Genomic DNA, 13546 nt, shown 5'->3' with positions numbered 1-13546 from the left:
CCAATTGGTAGGATAGGTTTGTAGCTGAGTCAATTAAATTACTAACCCCAAATCAAGAATGTTACTTAACTGAGGATGGGCATGGTGGCTCACGCCTGTAATCTCAGCACTTTGGGAGGCCGAGGCAGGCAGATCACCTGAGGTCAGGAGTTTGAGACCAGTCTGGCCAATATGGTGAAACCCTACCTCTACTAAAAAATATAAAAATTAGCTGGGCATGGTGTCACGCACCTGTAATCCCAGCTACTTGGGAGGCTGAGGCAGAAGAATAACTTGAACTGGGGAGGCAGAGGTTGCAGTGACCTGAGATCGGGCCACTGCACTCCAGCCTGGGCAACAAAGCAAGACTCCATCTCAAAATAAAATAAACAAAAAAAAACCAATGTTACTTAATTGAAGCAATTTAGGTAGCCAGATCTTCTGGACTGAAAACATAAGCAGAATTTTGTTAGCTACTATCTTTTCACCTACATGTTTCATAGGAATACATGTAAAATTACTTTCTTTGATAGAATAGGCAAAGAAAAATTCCTATAAACAAGTACCTATGGCCAGGCGCGGTGGCTCACGCCTGTAATCCCAGCACTTTGGGAGGCCGAGACGGGCGGATCACGAGGTCAGGAGATTGAGACCATCCTGGCTAACACGGTGAAACCCCGTCTCTACTAAAAAATACAAAAAACTAGCCGGGCGAGGTGGCGGGCGCCTATAGTCCCAGCTACTCGGGAGGCTGAGGCAGGAGAAAGGCATGAACCTGGGAGGCGGAGCTTGCAGTGAGCTGAGATCCGGCCATTGCACTCCAGCCTGGGTGACAGAGCGAGACTCCGTCTCAAAAAACAAACAAACAAACAAACAAAGTACCTATTAATTACCTGTGGTGCAAGAAGAGGTAGCCTAATATAAGCCAAAAGTTTACTTAGATCTTTCCGTCTCTGTTCCAAATCATGACGGACCCAAGTAAGAAGTGCATTCAATATTGTCTCCTCATTAGGAATGTTCATGTCATCACTTGCCAAGAGCTTTGCAATTTCGCTGGCTGGTAATAATACAAATTCCTGGTTTCTGATTACTTCCATGAAATGCTCCTAGAGGGAAGAAATAGCAGATAAACAATATTGTCCCTTCTGACCATCACAATTTACTTAGAAGAAAGTAAAAGCTTTTTGTATTAGCTACCAAACCCAATTTATATTTTAGACCTTACAATGTACTACTACTTGTTAGGAAAGAAACACAGCAGAGAAAAAAAAAATTAAACTGCAATTATGTTGTTAAACATATATAAGTAGAATTAAAGTGTTATATCACTTATTACATTTAAAAAATGGACCTGGGACATTTAAGTATTGCTTCACTCAAGTTAGGAAATACTTTTGGCAATTCTTTTGAAGGAAGAGAGAAAAAATGAATTAGACACTGAGATGTATGATACTCTAACACGAGAAGTGGTTGGATTTGTGGTTTGGATTTGTAGGTGCTGAAGAATTTGGCCAGCAGTGGAGCCAAACACCTGGAGAGCTTGGTTACTTCTCTAACTAGGAAATGGCCTCCAGGGTGGCTAGATTTTCCAGAACCTTTCTAGACCACAGATGACTTCTCAGATCCTCCCTGGAATGAGTATTGTCCTTAGGGTTATACTACAACCATATTGGTCTTCAAGGTCGTTTTAATGATATTTATAAGACCATCTAGGATTTTGGGTCTGTTTTCAAATTTTTAATCTCTTTTAAGGGTCTGATTTTAATTTGTTATATGTTCTAAGTGTCTGTTTTTAAATTTTTAATCTCTTCTAATATAATTTACAAAGCTCTTTTGGTCTCATAGGAAAAAGGACCAAAGAGGGGGAAAAAAGTAGTGACCTACAATGCCCTGGGATCAGGACATTAGATGACTCAGTCCTGGCCTCACGTTAGAATCAAATCCTCTATAATTGGAAATGGGAAATAAAAATGCCGTTAGGTGTGAGATGACCTTGATAGGCTATTATGCTAAATAATCAGGAGAGAAGGAAAACATACCATCTGATTTGAAAGGTTGTAAGTCTTAATGAATGGATAGTTGACATAGTTATAATATAAATGCAAATGCTAGACACATATTGTCCCTTAATGTTTTTCTCATATTTCCTGATGTATTATCGCTGTCTCAGCATGCAGAGGTTTACTGAAGAAGCTAAGGCTGTTTAAATTAGAGCTAGAGATAAGGACTATCAATAACTATCTTCTATATTAAAATAAGAATTATATTTTCCATATAGCCTGTGGTAACCCGAGTGAGGTACTGATGTAAAATATATATTAGCTTGGCATTCCTATCAATAGAAGTTCTAAAGGGGAAAACCATTCATGAATAATTAATGAAGTTCAATTGCTTCAGTTTATCATGATTTGTTCAAGGATGTCTAAATGAGTCTATTTTAAATGATGGATCATCATTTCAGAAACATATTTTAATAAAACTTCAATGCTAGAATGGCTCCAAGCAAAAGGTTCTACTGAATTGCATACTGACATTCTTTTAGTAACACATAGCAAGAGCTACAAAAATGTTGAAACTCTCAACCCAGTTATCCCATTTGTAATTTAAACCTTAATAAATAATTTGTAAGCAAAAAACAAAGCCGAATACCTAACAATACTTCTCTGTATTATTATTTACAATGGTAAAAAATGGAAAATAGCCTACATGTTCAGTTATGGGGAGCTGTATATTAAATAAGCATTAAAAATTTCAAAGACAAAGATCACATAGCTACATGGAAAGATACTTATGATAAAATGTTAGGTGAGACTGTGAAGAAACTGAAATAATAACATGTATTTCCAATTCCTTAAACATATAAAGTATAATCGACAGATACATACATTGGTATAACTATGCCATACTTTCAAATGGCATTAACTGGATTTCATCAGTAACAAAAGGACTATCATGTAAATATTCACTTGACAAATTATTTGTTGATATATCTATTTCAGAATAATGCCTATTCCATTGTAGTATAATTTACATTAAGTGAAAATTGAGTTTTTCAACAACTTATGAAATACTACTGAACTCAATCAAGGTTGATTACAAAGTATTTTTCAAAGGTATTAATTTGGTTTTGAAGCAGCTACTTTAGCAGATCTCAATGTTTTTTATAAGTCTTCTGGATTGAGAAAGACAATTTTAAGTTTTAAAATTAAATGTTTTTATTTGTGTCATAAATTTGAAATGACAATAAATAGTTGTAATGATACAACCAGTCTTAAGACTTTTTTAGAGGTTATATGACTTGCTCCAGGTCATGTTCAGTGGCAGGGAGAATGAGAAAACAGGTTTCCAGATTCATGGATCCTGGGGAGGACTCCTCATCCTTTACCACTTGTATTCGTGCAGGATCAGTGAACGTCCCCAGTCCATGCACTATTCACTGATTGGACTCACTGGCGTGGTATTATGCTGTATATTTTAAATCCATATTAAAATACACACAACTATCATGCTACCAAACACTTGCTAGCACTGTGCCCTTTCCCCCTTTGGAATAGTTTTTAAGCAAATGAAATTATGGAGGGATTTATTTAAATTGAAGATTGAATTTTGCAATACATTTTCATTTGGTTCCCATAGCAACAATTCAAATCAGACAATCTGCCTCTAAATTACTTATTGTTATTAGAATTCAGTTTCATGTCTCTGTTAAAACTGAATAATGTTAAATAATGGCCTTGAGAAAAAAAATCTACCACAACTAATTGGCTATGAAAATAGCTTTAAAAACATCCAGCTAATTTAAATTTAATTTCTGTGTAAGCCTTAAAGCAGCAAGCGTGCCTCTACTGTAAACAACAGGAGTGACCTAAATGCATACAAATGTTTTCACCTGAATAAAACTCCTTCCTAGAAAAAAGATGATTATTCAAATTATAAACTGATTATGAAGAAAAAAATCCAACTTTATACTCGTCTCATTCAAAAAAGTAGTTGAAATCGCAGGTATATGGTTAAAATGAGAATCTACAAAGAATGATAAAGACTGAGGGAAAAAAACATTTCAATGGACTTAATTTTTAAAACGTCAACATAATAGCACATTAGGGCTATATATTATTGTCCTGTTGTACAATCTCTTATTTTTCCAGTTGAGGCTCTGTGACTATCATAAACAAGAAACATTCCTGAGAAAATGATTACACCACAGGAAGGAAAACCAATCATAAAGGCTGTGGTTTTGTGAGTGCTTTTGTTCCCTCTCATAAATTTCTATTGTGTTGGATAGAGGAAATCTATATAATGATGATGACAACAATGGAATGAGACTCACTGACTGGATATATGACATGCCAATCAATGTTCTGACTGCTAAACTTCTATTAACTCATCTAATCCTCACACCAAGCTCAAGAAGTAGACAGAATTGATCTTCCCAATAGTTTGTAAATACCTATTCTTAAAATTTTTCCAAATCTCTATTTCTCTAATGAAAGATTCCTAAAGCACTCTCAATCTTTTCATATCCCAACTCAATGGAACAATGAAGGAGAGGGTAGGCAAAATAACATTTCCTAAATGCTGATAAAATCAGTAATATCCACAACTGTACACATGTATGTGAATGTTCACATTTTTTCTTCTCTTAGAAACTGTATTGCCCTAAACTGAAGCATTTAAAGCAACAGTTTTCAGTCATTGCTCAGGTGTGAAGAACTAACTGTTACAGTGTGGCAACATGAACATTCCTCAAAAACCCATGCACCCTCCCTTGCCTGCACCCCTCTACTGTTAAGACCATACAGGGTGGTCCTAACACTATGCTCTCAACATGACCTTATTTTCTTACTCTCCTAGGTCAACCCATTTTTTAACTTTTAAGTTCAGGGGTACATGTGAAGATTTGCTATACAGGTACACTTCTATCATGGGGGTTTGTACAGATTATTTCGTTTTATTATCCTTCAGGCTACTGAATCAGAACCTCCTCTATGATTTATTGAGCACATAATTTGCTATAATGAATAAAAACATCATTATACATGGCTGTAAATACTTTATACATAGTCAGATTTATCCTTAACAAAAAGCTTCCCATTCATCCTCTACCAATATGCTGCAACCTCTGTCACCAATTTCTATCAGTGAATACAGTCCTGAAATTCATCTATGTGCAGCAAAGTAAAATGTTTGGGAAGAGTCCTATTTTAAAAAGCAGCAAATCTGAAAATCTTAATGGAACAGGCCTAGGCCACTGTTCTGTTTCCCAGGGACTGCTTTAGGGCTTGATTCATACACCCAGGAGAAGTATTACTCGGTGCTTTCCCATTATAACTCAATGAAAATATGACACACCAGGCAATGAAACTCAATCTCAAGACATGTGGCAGAGCCATGGGAAAACAGTAACATGTAGATAAGCCTGCAACAATAAGAAATACGCATTTGAAGGATACTTTCAAAAAATACATACCATAGTATAATTGTGAGCCACTTTATGCAAATCTGTACAACCTTGGGCATCAGCAAAAGAACGAATTCCAAGACAGTTGGATGGATGAAGCTGTTTCATTAAAAACTTACAGCATGCTTCTACAACCTGTGAAAGCTGAAGAAGGCAAGCTGTAGATAACAGGCACTCAATATTATCTTCTTTTAATTCAAGGCGGCCTTAATGATAAAAAGAAATTCCATTAGCTATGGAACTACATTAACCTTATTTTATAAAATAACTGATGTTAACAGTGGTGGTTGCATGTAAGAGCTCATTACATGCATTACAGACCTACATGGTTTAAGACATCCCAAAACGAAAAAAAGGACTAAATGGAGAAAAAATTATTAGCTCCTTTAGACATCTACTAAAATAAAAACTAATGGCTTATTTTCAGAATTTTAAAATGATACATTAGTTAGTAACTTAGTAACTTACATCTACTATATACCTGTGTAACTCTCAATTTTTTTTTTTTTTTTTTTTTTTTGAGACAGGGTCTTTTCTATTGTCCAGGCTGGAGTGCAGTGGTGTAACCAATGGCTCACTGCAGCATTGAAATCCTGGGCTCAAGCGATCATCTGTCCCGCCTCAGCTTCCCGAAGTGCTGGGGTTTACAGGTGTAAGCCACTGCATCTGGCCAACTCTCAAATTTTAAATGTAAAAATCTGACACTACATAATTAATTTAATTTTTATATTAGCATTTTAAAGGGCCATTCAAAAACTTAATTATGATAACAATTTTAAAGGTTTTAATACGGAGATTTTAATTTATCACCAGGTTAAATACAAAAGGGTAGTGATGACAATGGCAGACTTAACTGTTAGCTATCGCATGCTTTCTAAAAACAGAAATCCGAAATCTAATAATACAACATAAATCTAAGAGGTTTTAATTTACATTTTCAGACTTGTTACCTGTATAAGCATACTGGATCAAGGACCACAATGAATTTGGTTCTACACCTTCCATTTTTATTTCTTCTTGTCTTGCTTCTCTGACATCATTAGTAAACATGGCAGCAAAATAGTCTGAGACAGAGGAGAGCACCAATCTGAGAACACATTAGGAAAAAAAAAATCAACGACCACATTCAAGTTGATGTTCATTAATAAATGCTGCTGCTTCTTTTTTTATTTGTTACTCATAGTGCATGGTACTAGGAAATGTGTTTTAAGCTTGACAAATTGCTTTATGCTCTAGTTCCTTCCTTTGAATAATAAATTACCATTACCAAATTTTCTGCTGAGGTGAATGCTTTACCAGCTCACTACTCAAATCATGCTTTATAACATCCAGAAAACAAGTTACAAGCCCATAGCATCAAATCAACTATATAAAGGAAAAAATGTAAAAGTTATTGTTTGCTTATCACTTTTGAAAATAAAGTAAGCCATTTTAAAAAAATTTAATTATAGAGTAGTGAATATATAGGAGACATTTGAAAATGGTTTTTGCTAGCAAGTTTTAAACTTTTGTAATAGTCTATTATTATCTTAGTCTGCATTTTGTTAAAAATTATGTTGTAATAACACTATAAAACTATATTTTTATAATACAATTATAAAATATATTAGCTATGTCTCTAAGTTTTTGATGGTCATATGTAATACATTTAAATTATAAATTTTTTTTTTTTTGAGACAGAGTCTCATTCTGTCTCCTAGGCTAGAGTGCTGTGATCTCGGCTCACTGCAACCTCTGTTTCCCAGGTTCAAGCAATTCTCCTGCCTTGGCCTCCCGAGTAGCTGGGATTACAGAGATGGCCACCATGTCCAGCTAAGTTTTTTATTTTTAGTAGAGACGGAGTTTTGCCATGATGGCCAGGTTGGTCTTGAACTCCTGGCCTTAAGTGATCAGCCCGCCTGGGCCTCCCAAAGAGCTGGGATTATAGGCGTGAGTCAAGGCACCCGGCCTTATTTTTGAAACAGGCATTTTTTCACTGGATAATGTCTTGAAGATATTTCCATGTCAGCACACTTAAATAGATTTTAAATAAGTATTTTCATTTTTAAAAGTAATAAGGATTATGATACAGATAATCATTGGGTACCTCTCTAATTCCATTTTCTTACCTCCCCAGGAGTGGCATTGCTGAGTCATAAGATTTGCCAAAGTAAGGTACCAATTTAGACCCCACCAGCACTGTATAAGGCTAACATTTTCCCCATAATATTATCAGATGTTAAAATTTTTGGCTATCTATGTAGTGTTAAATGCTATCTCATTGTTGTTTCAATTTTCATTTATCTGATCTCTAGTGAGGTTTTTCAAATGCTTATTGGCCACCGGTTGCTTCTTCAGAAAATTGCCTATTCATTCATTCATTCATTCATTCATTCAATGAACAAATACTGATATGTGTCCAATAAATACTGGGTACTGTTCTAGATACTTGAGATACATCAGGGTACAAAATAAGACAAAAGATCCCTTCCCTTGTGGAGTCTTACATTTAGAGGGTAGGGAGAAGTAAATTCTATAGTATATTAAGAGGTGATAAGTGCTAAGGGGAAAAAAAGTAGGGCAAAGGCAAATGGGGAAAGGGTGGTGAGTTTAAATAGGTGGTCTCACTGGAAAGTGACATGGGAAAAGATCTGAAGGAGGTTTAGGATTTGGTCATGCAGGTAACTGGGAATAGCCTTCAGGCAGAAGAAATAGTGCAAATATCCAAAGGCAGGAGCAGCATGCCAGGCACATGCAAGGAACTACAAGAGGTTGAGTGGCTGATGCTGACTGAGCAAGACAGAGACCAATAGGACAATACTAGAGCGATACGGCAGGCTGGATCGCATACGCCATTGCATGTACTTCATCTTTCACATCCAGTGACATGAGGAGTCAATGAAAGATTCGATCAAAGAAATGACTGAATCTGTGTTCCACTTTAAAGGATCACCCAGGTAGCTATGTTAAAACAGAATGTAGGGGCAAAGAGTGGAGGCAGGGAGACCAGTTGGGAGGCTTTTGCATCAGTCATCTAAGTGAGATGTTGATGGCTCACACAAGCATGGCAGGTAAGGTAATGAGTTCAGTTTTGGAAATACAGAATTTGAGGCGCTTCTATGAAATTCAGGTTGAAACAGCTTTTCTAACAAACCCATGTTCATAACCTGGACTTTCTGTCACAGTGTATAGTAGTATCTCAATAAATGAATGCTAATTGAGTCACTGAAAACTGTAATACCAAGCCAATTCTTCCTAATGATTTTATTTCCACTTCGGAAAGTTTTTTATTTTTTTTTAATTTCAATAGGTTTTTGGGCAATGGGTAGTGTTTTGTTACATGAATAGTTCTTTAGTGGTAATTTCTGAGATTTTGGTGCACCCATCCCCCAAGCAGAGTACACTGTACCCAATGTGTAGTCTTTTATCCCTTACTCCCCTCCCACCCTATCCCCTAAGTCCCCAAAGTCCATTGTATCATTCTTTTTTGGGGGGGGGCGGGGGAGACAGAGTCTCACTCTGTCGCCCAGGCTGGAGTGCAGTGGCATGATCTTGGCTCACTGCATCCTCTGCCTCCCAGAATCAAGCAATACTCATAACTCAGCCTCCCAAGTGGCTGGGACTACAGGTTCACGCCACCACGCCTGGCTAGTTTTTAGTAGAGACGGGGCTTTGCCATGTTGGCCAGGCTGGTCTGGAACTCCTGGCCTCAAGTGATCCACCTCAGCCTTCCAAAGTGCTAGGATTACAGGTCCTGAGCCACCATGCTCGGCCCATTGTATCATTCTTTTTTTTTTTTTTTTTTTTTTTTTTTGAGACAAAGTCTCACTCTGTCGCCCAGGCTGGAGTGCAGTGGCATGATCTCGGTTCACTGCAACCTCCATCGTCTGGGTTCAAGCAATTCTCCTGCCTCGGCCTCCTGAGTAGTTGAGATTACAGGCACCTGCCACCACACCTGGCTAATTTTTGTATTTTTAGTAAAGATGGTGTTTCACCATCTTGATCAGGCTGGTCTTGAACTTCTGACCTCGTGATCCACCTGCCTCAGCCTCCCAAAGTGCTGGGATTACAGATGTGAGCCATCACGCCTGGCCTCACTGTATCATTCTTATGCCTTTGCATCCTCATAGCTTAGCCCCCACTTATGAGTGAGAACATATGATGTTTGGTTTTCCATTCTTGAGTTACTTCACTTAAGTCCCCAGTTCCATCCAGGTTGCTGAGAATCCCATTATTTCGTTCCTTTTTATGGGTGAGTAGTATTCCATGATATATGTCCACTCTTTATCCACTCGTTGATTGACAGGCATTTGGGCTGGTTCTATATTTTTGCAATTGAAAACTGTGTTGCTATAAACCTGTGAGCAAATATCTTTTTCATAACTTCTTTTCCTCTCAATTGATAGCTGGTATTGCTGGATCAATTGGTAGATCTACTGTTAGTTTTTTTTTGTTTTTTTGTTTTTTTACTTTTAGTTCTTTAAGGAATCTCCACTGTTTTCTGTAGTGTTTGTACTAGTGTGCATTCCTGCCAACAGTGTAAAAGTGTTCCCTTTTCAGCAATATCTATGCCACATTGATTATTTTTTGATTTTATGACCGTGGCCATTCTTGCAAGAGTAAGGTGGTATTGCATTGTGGTTCTGATTTGCACTCCCCGATCATTAGTGACGTTAACCACGTTTTCATATGTTTGTTGGCCATTTGTGTATCTTCTTTTGAGAACTATCTATTCATGTCCTTAGCCCACTTTCTGATGGGACTGTTTTTGTTTTTGTTTTTGTTTTTCTTTTCTGATTTGAGCTTTTTGGTAGATTCTGGATATTAGTCCTTTGTTGGATGTATAGATTGTGAAGATTTTCTCACTCTCTGTGGGTTGTCTGTTAACTCACAGACATTCTTTCTTTTGCTGTGCAGAAGTTTTTTAGTTTAATTAAGTCCCATCTATTTATCTTTGTTTTTGTTGCATTTGCTTTTGGGTTCTTGGTCATGAAGTCTTTGCCTAAGCCAATGTCTAGAAGGCTTTTCCCAATGTTATCTCACTTCGGAAGGTTTTTTTTTTTTAAAAAAAAAAAACCTTTGGGACAGAGTGTTAATTAGTTTTGAAGGGCATCCAGAAAAGAAAAAAACCTTTGAGAATCATAGTGGTGATTAACAATGAACAATTGAATACAGAATTATAAGAAAATGAATTATTTTTTATTAAACAGTTCTTTTCCTTTTCTTACTTCAAGAAATAATATGTAATTTGTAGTAAAGGCTTTTTTTCCCTAGCACTGCTTTTCATACTTCTTGGAAATCAGCAAACAGATATTGGGATAGATATGTCTATTTTAAAAACTCTTAAGACTTTGTGCTACTCCACTTCACCAGCTTTTCTTCTAAATCCACAAGCTTTAACTGCCATTGAGTTTACTTAAAGTATTTAATAGGTAGAATATCGCACAAAAGCTTCTTATAGTAACTGAAGTCTATACCAAACAGTACCAACTTATCTGAGGCTAGTATGTTTTGTTACTGTGCTTCTACGGCAGGACAATAACCCTTTTAGGATCACCAAACACGTAATAATTTCATATGCACTGTTTTCTTGATGGAAATTCCATGAAGATGGAAATTCCATGAAGATGGAAATTCCCCTTCCCCAAAACATAATAGTCAATTGAAGTAGGTTACCACAATATACATATCTAAATTACCGAGGAAATACTTAACACATACAGAAATATAGAAAACAACTACCTGTGAGCTGGAATTCTGCGATCACCAGCGACCAAAATTACATCGCACAACTGTTTATGTCTCAAATAGTTTTCCATTTTTTTAAATGTTTGTTCAGCATGATTAAGGGCTTGGAAAAATTCATCTGATGAACATGGCTCCATAATATGACAGGATGATAATGTCTGACTACTATTGGAAGTCCTGAAAAGAAAAAAAATACACATTTTGAAATATCACTGTCACATTAAAAAGATCTTTGCTATTAAGTCCTTTGAAAGCCTTCAAATGTAATAGAAGAAATCATGCTACCATGATTATAATATTAATGTATAATCATTCATTTTAGTCTCTTAAAAATCAATGATGCCTTAAGTTATGATTCCTGTAAACACTGTAAGTGAATTTAAACTGTTAATTAATTGCTACACGTATTCTTTGTAGTATCTTTTTGTGAGGTCTTTTGTCTGTTAAAGCCAATGTCTCTGCTGAAAAAGAGCGAGCTATATTCATATTGATAACCGTATCTCCTAACATTGTATTTAAGGATATAAGAGATAACTCATCTTTGAAGGCAGAAAGGCAATTAAATTATTTTGGAGATACAAATTCAAGTCAAGTTCATTAAAAAATATATTGTCATAAAAATAGTGTTATAAATAATTCTTTTGGTTCTCTGTCCAGTCCTCAAAAGCCCAGGTAATCTATAACTTATATTACAGGTTGAAAGAATTTGATAGCCTAATATAGCTGTCTAAAAAATCATTTGAAATTTCTAAATTATAATTTGAAGAGTATGAGTTCTGAGTTCTATGTTCTGTTTTCTTTCTTTCTTTCTTTCTTTTTTTTTTTGATGGAATTTCACTCTTGTTGCCCAGAATGGAGTGCAATGGTGTGATCTCGGCCCACCGCAACCTCCACTTCCTGGGTTCAAGCAATTCTCCTGCCTCAGCCTCCTAAGTAGCTGATATTACAAGCATGCACCACCATGCCCGGCTACTTTTGTATTTTTAGTAGAGATGGGGTTTCTCTATGTTGGTCAGGCTGGTCTCGAACTCCTGACCTCAGGAGATCTGCCTGCCTCAGCCTCCCAAAGTGCTGGGATTACAGGCATGAGCCACCGCACCCGGCCTTATGTTCCATTTTCATATGATTTACTGATAAAAACTGTGAAAAAGCGAAAAGGTTAGGACTAAGAATGAAGTCCTGAGCACACATTCCTCCTCACTCTTACCCCCAGTTCTCCTCTCCAGGATCACTTAAATCAAGTAATTAAAGTCGGTTGGTTATGCAATTAACTGTAAAACCACTGACTGTGCCATAACTTAGTTCTCATTTCTCATCAGATCTTCTTTTAAGCATATTATGGTTGTGATATATGCTTTGTTGAATCCAGTCCCACTATATCTTAAGATAATCTTGTTAATATAACTAATAACCTTATCAAAAAAGAAAAAGTCATCATATTTCTTACTTTTAAAGTAAAGGGAACTGAAGCCAAGGAGATTAAGTGCCTTGCCAAGAGTCAGAGTTCATTCATGGCAGAGATAGGGCTATCACAGAAACTGCTATGTGTTCACCAAAACATCCCTTTTTCCCCCTGAGAATATAGCTAAACTACATTTCCCAGCCCCTCTTGCAAATAGGTGTGTTCTTATGGAAATGAACTATTACATCACACAGTTCACCTTAAAGTGGCTAAGAACAGGTATGGCTTTTCCGTATTTTCTTTCTCTATCCATAGGTTGAAGGGAGAGAACTGAAGACTTAGAAAAAGGAAGAAGTAAAATACACAAAAGATCACTAAAGCAAGAACATTCACATTGAACTAAGATTTATCTGTTTTAGAAGTTAACAATGCCTTAACTGATAAATATTCTTTCCTAAATCCTCCTAGTCTGATGTATTTTCAGTACCATACAAACATGGGCATCAGATAAATGCCCTTGGAAGATAATTGTCAGTGATGACAACAGAAGTCAAACGTATATTGTCTTGAAAGGATGTGTTGTACACTATGAATATTACTGGTGTAATGACTTGGAAAATTCAAGTCAAGTAATACTCGACTTCACATTTAAGATCGTTATTATAAAAATGGGTTGAATAGTATGTAATTACATATTGTTTATACAAATAAATGAGAATTAGAAACTATTTTAAAATTTAGGAGACAGCATAACATAAGCAAAAAAATAATGGTGGTTTTGATGAATAATAATTTGAAGATTTTGCAGTGGCTCACGCCTGTAATCCCAGCACTCTGGGAGGCTGAGGCGGGTGGATCACAAGGTCAGGAGATTGAGGCCATCCTGGTTAATATGGTGAAACCCTGTCTCTACTAAAAATACAAAAAAAAAAAAAAAAAAAAAAAAAAATTTAGCTGGGCATGGTGGTACACGCCTG

The 13546-nt window shown here is 36.3% G+C and overlaps 1 protein-coding gene across 2 annotated transcripts in view; it reads right to left on the bottom strand.

Annotated features, from left to right (window-relative positions):
* KLHL5 (kelch like family member 5) overlaps positions 1-13546 on the bottom strand; it is a 61135-nt gene that overhangs the window by 35396 nt on the left and 12193 nt on the right. Inside the window, exons 2-5 of one of the 2 annotated variants that reach the window (XM_025386101.1) lie at positions 11162-11344; positions 6391-6527; positions 5450-5646; positions 873-1085 (exon numbers count right to left, since the gene is read on the bottom strand). In XM_025386101.1, the coding sequence (XP_025241886.1) occupies positions 873-1085; positions 5450-5646; positions 6391-6527; positions 11162-11344 (730 nt within the window). The remainder of the gene's footprint in view (positions 1-872; positions 1086-5449; positions 5647-6390; positions 6528-11161; positions 11345-13546) is intronic. The other variant, XM_025386102.1, reaches the window with a different exon arrangement.

This window comes from Theropithecus gelada, chromosome 5 (genome assembly GCF_003255815.1).
Source record: "Theropithecus gelada isolate Dixy chromosome 5, Tgel_1.0, whole genome shotgun sequence".
NCBI lineage: Eukaryota > Metazoa > Chordata > Mammalia > Primates > Cercopithecidae > Theropithecus > Theropithecus gelada.
This window is presented reverse-complemented; position numbering and strand designations above follow the sequence as displayed.